Below are 12117 nucleotides of genomic sequence, written 5' to 3'. Positions count from 1 at the left end.
GACATCGATCTAATAAATTGATTCAAGCGGAGTGGCTGTGTTCATATTGTAACGCGCATGGATAAGTGGACACGCAGTCCATTATTTAACCACGTCACAATATTCTTCCAAGTCAGACAACAACCGGATGTGCTGAATGCCTCCTTGTGATCTCCAAGCTCATCAGCAACACCAAGGCAACAAGGCCAGCTGTAAATAAGAGAAACAACAGAGCACAAAGGGAAACCGAGGAGGTGGCATGCTGAGGCAAATGCATAAAATAAATAAATAAAAAAAGCTGGGCTGCACACCAGAGCCGCCGACGACAAACAAACACAGAGGAATGTGTTAATTTGTCAAATGAAAAGCAAGCGTGTTTGTGTGCATGTGTTCCCACAATTCAGTGGATAGATACAATAACAACAAAACAATGTCTAAAGACATTATTTAGAGTACCCTGGTCTCAATGATGACATCATCACATTCTGCTGAATGCGGAAAATTGCTGCCAAGTTTTCAACTCCACAACATTTTAGCTGTGGAAAAAAATAGGTGAAGTGAAAGAAAAACAACAACAGTTATTTGGTCGCTGCAGTTTGCACACTAAATAAGTGTGCAATACTTTTTGAAGTGTGCACACGCGCGTACACACACACACACATTAACACAAATATGATGCAAACTGCCATTTTTTCACATGTTTAGCCATGTGTTGTAAATTAGCAGTGTAGTTTTAGTGTGTATGTTGCTGTTGTCAGCACTTTGTTTTATGTGTGTTGCGCTATTGCCTGTCTTCTGTCTAAGGGGGAAAGCCTGGGCAAAGGTTTTTCAGTGTACTGGAATTCACTGGCTCTCGTTTTTTTAATGCACGTGATAATATACTTGAACCCGGAGCACGCCATGTAATGAGACACGTTTTTCACTTCCCACTCTGATCACGGCGGTGTCCCATGCAGATGAAATACGGCCCGCTGCTGCTCCTGGGCCCAGGTACCCAGTCTTCACATTGGACAGGCCGCTCTGACGCACAATTAAAAGCTTAGCTGAAGGGAGAAAGCTTTGAGTCGCTGCATGCTTTATTACTGGTAAAATCATTATTACAGCCTCATTCATCAACCACTAAATAATTCATACATCTTACCAGCTCCCGGTACAGGAAGATGGAGGCTGACATAAAAGATTTTTCTGATGATGAGAAGGAACCGCCGAGTAAAAAACCAAAGAATCCACATGCGGAAAGGCCAAAAAAACAAAACAAAACAGAGGTTGGCATTAGGCGATGTCTATTGTCTCGCTTAGACAACCGAAGGCAAATCATGTATCATCTAATATGCCGACATTATCTTTCTGACCAGCGTGAGTAAGAGCAGATTTCCTTTCCAGGCCCCACTGCAGCCGATGGGGATGTAGCGGAGCCCATGGCAGTACACATGTAGATCATGATGACAAGCTGTCGTGAGTATGGCCCCGGGACTTCCACAAAACTTGCAGCTCATTACCAAGTCCTTCCTCCCAAACAAACGCACACATACACACACAAAAACCCACTTGTGTGGCTTTCAGCCCCTGTCGCTTCTCCAGCTAAAGTTGTTAGCTGCTAGCTAGTACGGCACGATGCCACCTGGCATGGCCATCTCTGACCCAGTCGGCCTTCCACAGAGAGATAGATAAATGCCGTACAACCCGGCAACGCTTTTCTGTCTGCAGTAGACTAGACTACTGCAATGGACTATTCACCGGCCTCCCAAAATCACTTGTGCACCAACTACAATTAATCCAAAAGTATGAGCACATTACACCTGTTCTTACATCTCTGCATTGGCTCCCTGTCAAAACTAGAATTGATTTTAAAATTCTTTTAATTGTATTCAAAGCGCTAAATAGCCTTGCACCACGCTATATAGAAGACATGTTAACTCCCTATAAACCAGCAAGAACTCTCAGGTCCAATGGCAGTGGTCTTCTAACCATCCCTCGTGCTTGGTCTAGAGCAGGGGAAGCTGCATTTTCTATTTATACGCCCCAAGTAGGTGGAACGCCCTGCCTGAGGACCTGAGAGAGGCCCCCACACTGGACACTTAAAAGCAGGTTAAAGGCCTTACTTTTCAAAATAGCCTACAGCTAAATTCATAGTGTGTGTGTGTGTGTGTGTTTTATATATTTTGCTATTTTTATATATTCTGCTCTGTTGTTACTTTTAATTAATCAGTGTTTATGGCACTTTTATTTATTTATTTCACTAACTCAGTTCTAAACTTGTTTGTACTTTTCTAGAATTTGCCTGTACTTTTATTTATTTATTTTTTTTGTGGGGGGGGTGATTTTATTGATTTCATTGTTTTATTGTGTGAAACACTTTGTGTTACATTTGTTTGTATGAAAAGTGCTATACAAATAAAATCTGATTGATCGATTGATCGATTGATCGATTGATCGATTGATCGATTGATCGGTTGATTGGTTGGTTGGTTGGTTTGGGATGGAGGGGTAGCCCTCCAAATGGAGTGTTTCCAGATGCAGTCCTGAAAACGACTGGTTGAATGATTTGCATTGCATGGCATGGCATTACAGTTTGCATTGCATGGCATTGCAACCGTGGCTGAAGCAGGTTGAAAACGGCTACCGGTGCCAGCAAAGATGTGCACAAATTTGAGCATTTCTTTGCAAAAATTATGCAAAAAAAAAAAAGTAAACTCTTTTGGAATAATTTAATTTCATGAGCATAAACTGGATTATGTTATTGAAACTTCATGACAAACATGTCATGAAAATCGCTATATACGATGGCAATGAAAGAAATAGAAAATACATTTACATGACAAATCAGGGATGCCACAGGCATGTCATAAAATATAAATAAAACAAGACACCAAAGATGTTGTTCAGTTAAAAAAAAGAAGAATCAAATTAGCTCAAGTGAGCATGAAATAGAACCTGAAAAGGTGCGATTTCTTTTTTTTTGTTTTGGTTCGATATGTTGAAATATGAATAATAATGTTGGCTATATTTTATAGTATGTACCTCTTTGTTGTTTGATGCAAGTGACTACTATTTTCAACGATCACATATGCTGTCATGCTGAACACAACACAACTATACACTACTACAGATTCTGAGGTAATACCAGGATAATTCATAGTTTCACCTAACTGACACAGCCACAACCAGAAGTGGGCGTGGCCCAACTCATCATTACGGTGACTAATCATTGGTTGGTTTGAGGGCAGAAACTTCATCGTGGCACTGACTTGTTAAATGGCGTTGTGGCCCCGTGATGTCATTCAGTGACTCATCACTGAGTGGTTGGAAAGGTCAAATGACCAACTTTGATGGCGTTCAAAAAACTGAAAGTGTGTATGGCCTAATGACATCACCCATAATTAAGATGACTAATCAATGATTAGTTCGAGGGGTCACAGGACCAACTTTGGTAAAGTGTGTGTTTGAGTGTGCGAGTGTGTGTGCGAGTGTGTGTGTGTGTGTGTGAGTGTGTGTGGGTGTGTGTGGTAAGACTGTTGATTTAGGCCGATTCCCCTCATCATGGTTTTGTGTGTGCGTGTGGGTGTGTGCGTGTGTGTGTGTGTGTGGGTGTGTGTGAGCGTGTGTGTGGTAAGACTTGATTTAGGCCGATTCCCCTCATTATGGTTTTGTGTGTGTGTGTGTGTGTGTGTTTTTTGCTTGAGTAGATTTATGCTCCACTGTATTGCTGTGGCCTGTCTGTTACAACTCATGCACATGCATATAAACTCATTTGCATATCATACAATCTTAAATTCTGTAAAAGGTCTAATTTGTGTGTGTGTGTGTGTGTGTGTGTGTGTGTGTGTATATAACTTTGTTAAAAGAAACGAGTGGGCTACGTCATCGTTTCGTAGCTATGTAGCTTGAATTGTTAAGGGCCACTACCCAAACGAGGGCACTCTGAAATGAGGGGCGGGGCTTAAAGGGGAAGTGACGGGGCGGGGCCCAAGGTTTCACTACTAGGTGGGAGGAGTCTGAGGTTTCCGCCAGCCCGCTGCCAAGTTCTCTGCCAAGTTGGCGGCAAATTCTGCCTCGGTTTTTACAGTCACACCATTTGGAATAACACCAGAAACCTTTTTCAACTAAAAACGAAAACATCGCGCATATGGAGCAAGGTTAAAAACGTCATAACCAAAAAATGTTATATAATTACACAAAGTATCACCACATGATTGTTATTATTATTATTATTATTTTCATTGCCAACATTGTTATTTTATTTTATTATATAATCAGGAAACTTATAGTAGCCCCTCCTTGTTGTGACCCCATTTCCTGTTAGTAGCCCCTCCCTGTTGTGACGCCATTTCCTGTTAGTAACTCCAAAACGTATGTTCCCCCTGACTTCTGCCTCTTTCCCGCTTTGGACATGTAGAAAGAGGTATGTGTTCATTTTTGTCTGCCCCTGTAATTTATTTTATCCATTCCTAACGTGTCTTATGTCTAACGTGGGTCCCAATTCTTGCGTAGGCTACAACAGGAGCTGATCTGACGTTTTCTGAAACCTGTCCTGTTTTGTTTATCTGCGACAGAATACAGATCCCATGCACGAGAGAAGTTGTCCTGTCTTTCCTACACAACGCAATGAAAAAGTACAGCGGTCACACATACATGCAGCAAGCACATACGTACACCAAGTCAAACAATCTTCATTTTATTTTAAAAACTTCTCTGCTATACAACACACATACAAACAGTGTATAAAGGTTCTTAGCAGTTACAGGCAGTACCATTGCAGTTGGGTTCAGGGTAGTGATCCCAGTATCCACCGCCCATCCCGGACTTCATCTCGTTCACCCAATGAACGCAGCTGAGGTGTAGTGAGCAACGTGTGAACTTGTGTGTATTTAGCACAATGGCACTGTATCGTATTTGAAATGAACTTTAGTGACATGACCATAGAGAGCAGGCTATTCGGATGAGGTCACGTTTAGTGTCCCATTCTCAAGACATGTTTACATTCATTTACGGCATCTAAAAGAGAGACGTCAGGAAAAATAGATTTTCTTTGTGATTCGAACATTAATGATTGCACAATTTCTGATAAGGTTGTGAAGGATGAGACATTTCTTCAACTTAAAGGATTTGTACCCCCAACCCTCTCCCTGCAGAGTCAGTTTAGGCGCTGGGAAGTTCAACAAATCTGGATGATGATGCTGGGCCCCCCACTGCTGCTTGCAGCTAGCCTCTCTTCGATCCTATCTTGCAGTAAAGGGTCATGGAGACAATCATGGCACATACCTGGGGAGGCGGGAGGGAATGTCCATATGAGGCACAATTTATACTAGACTTGTATTATCTTAGACTATTTATACTGGTTGGTTTACAAGTGGGCACTTGAGGCTGTAAGTCAGCACAACATGTAAGTTCAAACACTAACAAATGATATGGATAAAAATGGAGCAGGCATGTAATATGATTTTATAGCACGTGACGTCACATATGGTATATGATTTACCATATATTAGCATACAACTGAGAAGATACAAGAAGAAATGAGCTCTAAGCCTACCTCCAGAGCTGCAATTCCTAGTGCTACAGCAATAATAACAACTGAGTTGTCTTCAATTAGCTTCTTGAACTTCGGAAAGCAACCGGTGATTGTCTGGAGAACAGAAAGAAAAGCCGGCATGGTAGAATAGCCACCAACTGATCCAAAATAGTTTTGTGTCAGACACTTGGCTTCTGTGGGTTGCACTTTTCAAGCTCATTTTACACAGTCGAGTGAATATCAGCAGGCTGGTACAAGTTACATTACAGTAAATATGTTAGTTATGAGGAAAAGTAAAAGGATTTTTTCCCCCATTTTGGTGATCACAGGGTAAGATACTGAGGAGCAGGTGAGCATCTTTTTTTTAACTGCATGTTAGCGTCGGTTCATACCGTGTTAGATGCGGTTTGAGCCGCTGCTGCGCTGCAGGGGCTGGCGGCGTGCAGGCAGCACTGCGGTGGGTACTGATGTGAGGTCTCATTGTAATATGGCGAGCCCGTGAAGTCGTTGTAGCCATTGAAGCCGCAGCATTTTAGCTAATGTGAACAAAAAGTGAGTTTATTACAAACAAACAAAAAACACAAAGGCATTGTCAAAATGGTGATGTATGGATGTTGACAACAGAATGAAAATGAATGTTGGTTTGCTGAGCTGTAATGTGTCGTTGCCCGCACCGTGTCCATGGTGGTATTCCAAAGCCCGGTGACGTCACTATTTCTGCCATAGTCGTCCCGGATGTTTTTAGTGGCTTGTTTGCCAAGCTTGCTGATCAACTCTTCTGCCTGAGATGTAAATACAGAGTACTTTCTTGCTCTGGGTTGCCAAAGGGCAACATTTGCTCACGATCAATAATATACTGTGTGCAACAAAAAAAAAAGTCTGATAACTCACCAAGGGTCTGAATACCAGGATCACCACTGCTCCCGCTACCTCCGCTATGAACACCACCAACACGATAACGAAGAACTAGAAGGAGCATGGGGTCGGTTCATTAGATACTACATGAGCTAGGCCAGTGGGGGTTTACATTTTTTTATCAATTTATTTCTTTTAAATTTATTGTTTTTTATGGTAACAAACAGGTTTGCATATGTTCATAATTTCACATGTGCAGACCAAGAGCATGCTGTTAGACCCCAAATGACTACGCTGACAGAAGTTATAACCTTCGACGATATCCGGGAAATCTTAGTTTTTAATATTGAGAAGGCTGCAGTGTTTACATTCAGATGTCAGTGCAGCGGCTTGGAGAGGAAGCGCCCGCATTGGCGCTTTTGCTCAGTAGCACTACTAGTGGCCAAAACTCAGCAGGTCACCTTTAACAGCCCGTATTCAGTAGAATAAACAAGACACATACTTAGAACAATGTGTGCTGTACAAAGTGCGAAATTACGGACACAGTTCTAGATTTGAAATAATGAGCAAGACCGAGTAAAATCCCAAACCCCTCCAAAATGACAACCTACCAGCAGCAGCATACACCTGCTTTCCCTTACGGCTCCGCAGCAGCCGAGAAAGCCGATTATTAGCAGGACGGCCCCGACAGCGATCAGCAGGTATCCCACATTCAGCAGCTGACCGAGCTCTGCCGGGGCGTCCTGGATCTGCTGGAGGACGCCAAGTACGGAGCCGCTGTCCACCTTAACCCAGATCCCTACACCCAGGATGCCAGCACCTGCCAGCTGAGGGAGGAGGGTTGAGGAATAAGAGGGGGATGACAGGTATCAAGATAGTTCTCCTGTGCAGAGGTATCTTCTCAGAGAGGCTTACGACCCCCCCCCCCAAAGGTGCTTGCCAAGTTGCAATATTTCACACTGTTGACACATGCAACAGTAAAAGTGGAAGTGCTTTTAAATGCAGAGGGAAACTGCTAGAATCGTGTTAATGATTGTCCGTAGATGTGAAATACATGTAACTTACGAAGATGATGCCGTTAAAAGCAAACATCATGACTTTGAGGAATCCAAAGCAGCCCATATTTGATGTAGATTATTGTACCTGTGGGGGGGGGGAGGGGGGGAGAAAAAAGGCAAAGTTCAGAGGATGTTGCTCGTTTTATGGTGAATCTCTTGTGAACCGTAAATGGGCTGCATTTATACAGCGCTCTTCTGGTCTGCCAACCACTCAAAAGCGCTTCACAGTGTACACGCCTCACACTCACCCATTCACACACACACACACACACACACACATTCACACACTGAGGGTGGAGGCGCCAACCTGCTCATCAAGAGCAGTTCGGCGTCTAGCTCAAGGGCACTTCGACACGCTCTCCGGAGGAGCCGGGGATCGAACCAGTGACCTTCCGGCTACAAGGCGACCCGCTCTACCTCCTGAGCCACGCCGCCCTGTGCTGGTGATTATCCTGACACTTCATACGTAAAGTTGTGTGCACGTGGTGTGATCACATCGGCCTTTTGCGCATGCGGGGCGCGTCACCGAATGGAGATGTTATTTGAGTCGAGCAGCTGTTCTGTCCACAGCGGACAGGTGGTGATTTGCGCGCTCAGAAAACCCCCTTGTTGACGGAAAGCAACGCGGACCTTGGTTTCACTGCATCAGTGGTTCTCAACCTTTTTGGGGTCCTGGACCCCCTGCGTATTTTTGATCTACCCTGAGGACCCCTCCACCTGATCTTGGGGGAGGGGGGTTGCAATTTGATAGAAACAGTAGAAACTACATTTTAAATTGCATTATAGCATTTATTCACTCTTTGGGGCAAAAATAAGAGTTTTCAGTTGTAACTTAGATATAGTTAACAAAACAGAATTCTTATGCAGTAACTTTCAGATATATGTAACAAAACAGAATATGTATTCAGTAACGTTCAGAGATATGTAACAAAACAGAATATGTATTCAGTAACTTTCAGATATATGTAACAAAACAGAATATGTATTCAGTAACTTTCAGATATATGTAACAACAGAATTCTTATGCAGTAACTTCTAACAATGCAAATGGGAGCGAGATCTCTTATTAAAATACAATAAATTACACTTGTGAAACAGATGTAAAAAGAGAAAAAAGTCCTGTTACCCTTTATAGTTCAGGTAGATAAAGGTCTCAGTCACATTTGAGTAAAATAATCTTATTTCTATAAATGTCATAGGATCTTTTTTTTAAAAAGATATTTTATTTTCACGGACCCCTTGCAATTACACCACGGACCACTAGGGGTCCGCGGACCCCCGGTTGAGAAACACTGCACTACATCATTACGCTCTGCAAATTGGGTGAAAAATGAACAGCCGAGACGCTTGTTTTGTAATCTTTGACTTTGACGGGGAAAACGGCGCTTACTTGGCGGCGCGGCGCGGCGCGGCGGGGCGGGGCAAAACACCTTCCCCTTTCCCAAGCTCGCACGCCTTCCCACCCTTTGTAAGACGGAGCACTTATCTCAAACACACAGCCTAGCCTTGTTTGTCACTTCCCTCTGGAGGACATTTGCCGTGCACATTCCACCTGTACCGGAAAGTCGGGGCTTTGTTTGGCTTGGACTTAAACAAAGCGGGGGGGGGGGGTTGATTACAAAATGAGCATACCCCGCTGAATGTTCATTACCATGATTCACTACACAAACAAAAAGGATGGCTGAGTACTATGCAAATACACATGTGTGGCACCAACTGACTGGTTACAGTGTGTGTGGGTTTACTTTCGATGTTTGCATTTAAAATCAAGCGATACTTTTTTTTTCTTTTTTAATCAGCAGAAATAAGATTTGGATGGAAGCCATGGCCTGTGTACACACATAAAGTGCATTTTAGTAAGAAAACATCTTATCTATGTGCCGAGAGAACTTTGTGGCCAGCCAGCCAATCCATCACATTCGTCATCCTGGTGACGCAGTATACAGGAAATAGGTAGAAGTATTCACTTCCCTGGGGCACCCCGGGGACTCACCTGGTACAGCGCTCACCACATGAGTCCTTACCGCAGCGGCCTGGGTTCGAATCCGGCCCGGGCCCCTTGCTGCATGTCACCCCCCCCCCGTCACCCCTGCCTTTCCTGCCTCTCTCTCCACTATCGCTATCAAATAAAGGCGGAAAATACCAGAAAAAAAAAATCTTAAAAAAAACTATTCACTCCCCAACAGTCACCACCAGTATTATAAGGTATTACACAAATGCATGGCAAAACAAGCACACAATCTATGGATCACCTCGTCCCACTTCATCTTACAACCCTTTGCCTCTGAGTCTTGCTCAAGTTTGGCTGTGTGTGTGTGTGTGTGTGTGTGTGTGTGTGTGTGTGTGTGTGTGTGTGTGTCCAAGCAGACCTCCCAGATGGGGTACAGAGCCCTTTGTGCAGAGTGACAAAATGGGCAAATTGTCATCCCAAACAACAATGACCAAGCAAAACAGCCTATTGTGTAGAGAAACTAGCAGTTGAGTGACAACACATAGCCGGGGCGATCTCTATAGTTTCCATTCATTCTTCATCTCTCTCATACGGCGTTTGTGGGAGACCTTTTTTTTACCAGGTCATTGGAGCCGTTATCGTTCCCGTGCACGTTCCCCATTTGAACAAGCGAATATATGTATGAGTAAGAAACAGGGGGAGTTGGCGTCCCAGGGGGAGCTCAGCCCTGTCAGATTAAAGCTGGCCAACATCAAGTTAATCATACATTTTTTTGCCAGAGAACAGGACCCAGAACCATCCTTATTAATCTGACGGGCTATGGCCTTGACTCCCCACACATCCCTTTCTCCACTTCCTTAATGGCCACTCGTCTCCAGTAAGCCCCCTCTCACACGGCCAAGTAGTCAGCTCAGTGACTCATTAACAGCCTGGCGTCCCGTGTAAATGACCAACAAAATGCCCCAGCACCAAGCAAGAAGGGACGCGTCATACACTAAAGCGGCCCGTCTATTTGTTTACCACTATTATTATTCACACAATTATTACCACCCGGACCTTGTTTCATGCACCGGACACTGGTACCCTAGGATAGGAGGAGACTACATGTGGGTGATTTTCTATGTAAGACACAGCACGGGTCAAAGGTGTTCTTATAGGGCAGGCAACTTCACAAACGAAGGTCCAACGACCTTCCGACGAAGGTTCGAAGGTTTTCACTCCGATACTCTGCTCAGTGATTAAAACAGAACTAGCTCACGTCGCCCAACAAGAGCCTCTGAAGAGTCTCTGACTGACCAACTTCAACGAAAACACGAGACAACTCTCAAAGGGCCCCGCTGGGAGGGATAATTGCAGGCTGTAGTCTCGGGATACCGGCGAAGGGATCGTTACGGGATCCCTCCCTGCCTTGGCACCTGTTCTCGGTGCAAAACAGCCCTATTCTGATATGTCATCGGCCTAAACGACAGAAAGCCAGATTTACTCAAGCCCCTTTCTAAAGTCTCAGTACTGACCTTTCACAGGAGGGGGTTCAGGAGCTTGCTCGGAGGCGGCTCTAGCGGTGTCTGGAGAGTCTCTGCCCTCGCTCTGATGATGGGAGGGTCGTTGCTGTTGGGAGCCAAGCGATAACACCCGCTGTGGGAGTGCACGGCCTGTTTGTCCTTGTCCTCTGAGCACGCCACTCAAGGACCTCTCCCTCTCCTTCACTGGTCTGTTGTCCGCTCTGTTAGAAGCGGAAGAGCATCTGCGTGAGCGGTTTACTGGTTTGGTTCCTGGTTGTTTGGGGCCGTCAGGTGGTTATAAGGGGAAGGGAAGAGGAGGTGAGAGGAACGGGTGGGTGTGCCCCTACCTTTGTTGTCAAGTAGGTCACTTCACTGTGGAGTAAAGCTCGCCCCAACCTGAGGGAGAGAGGGACCTGTCTGTAGCCATGGCAGTCCTAAACACACACACACACACACACACACACACACATACACACACACACACACACACACACACACACACACACATACATGCACACGTCCCCTTGCTCTGAAGTGAAAACTTGGGAGATAATGTGCAAATACTGCTGACGCACAGCTCCACTTTAAAACGATGCAATATCAACTCACAACCTCGCACAATAGTGAGCCGCACTCTGCAGCCAACGCCACAGCAGCTCCCACCTCCGAACCGCCGAGAAAACGGGTTGTCAGCAAGTCGGACGCCGCTCGGCATCACTTGCCCAGACTTTGAACTCATATTTCTCACATTGTACGGAGTGACATTTACCGTAAACCCACACTTTTACGAGCCCCCCGGGGAGCCGAGTGTTTGAGACTCGAGTAACAGAGTGACGGGTGCAAATAGCTGCGGCACCGAAGACAGGAGGAGTTCAGCTGATTCACACAGTGGAAGAATATAAATGAGCGAACACGGGTGCAAAATGCAAAAGCAAAACCACAATTTTTGCAACGCCGCTCGTTCAAAAGCTACCCTCTGTGGTGGTGGTGGTAGTAGCTCGCGTCTAAAAAGTTAATAGATGACCAGGGGCAGGGTTTAATTCTTCTTTTTCCCCCCTTCGGTACACTTGAGATCCACCAAATGCAGTGTATTACAGCCAGTCCCCTAGTCAAACAATCAGCTACAAGTCAACTTCCTGGGTAATACCTTTATGTGGTATATTAGTGCGACACTCCTGCTGTTAATGCCCTTTTTTTAATCTATCATTGACACACACACACATGCACACACTAGAAAACAATGCTACTTTTTTTTTTTAG

The 12117-nt window shown here is 44.7% G+C and overlaps 1 protein-coding gene across 2 annotated transcripts; it reads right to left on the bottom strand.

Annotated features, from left to right (window-relative positions):
* Positions 1–4646: 4646 nt before the first annotated feature.
* tspan34b (tetraspanin 34b) lies at positions 4647–11140 on the bottom strand. Of its 2 annotated transcripts, none has more exons than XM_056288239.1 (8): positions 10870–11140; positions 7412–7489; positions 6958–7173; positions 6383–6457; positions 6166–6273; positions 5884–6027; positions 5513–5605; positions 4647–5241 (listed from the first exon to the last, which is right to left on the bottom strand). In XM_056288239.1, exons 2-8 carry the CDS (start codon positions 7466–7468, stop codon positions 5182–5184), a joined length of 753 nt encoding a protein of 250 aa, XP_056144214.1. In that variant the 5' UTR covers positions 7469–7489; positions 10870–11140; the 3' UTR covers positions 4647–5181. The 2 variants fall into 2 exon arrangements, with proteins under 2 accessions (XP_056144214.1, XP_056144215.1); XM_056288240.1 differs by lacking the exon at positions 10870–11140 and adding an exon at positions 9398–9427.
* Positions 11141–12117: the final 977 nt, after the last annotated feature.

This window comes from Lampris incognitus, chromosome 10 (assembly GCF_029633865.1).
Source record: "Lampris incognitus isolate fLamInc1 chromosome 10, fLamInc1.hap2, whole genome shotgun sequence".
NCBI classification, from domain to species: Eukaryota; Metazoa; Chordata; class Actinopteri; order Lampriformes; family Lampridae; genus Lampris; species Lampris incognitus.
The sequence above is the reverse complement of the archived record's forward strand: the minus strand, read 5'-3'. Positions and strand labels throughout refer to the sequence as shown.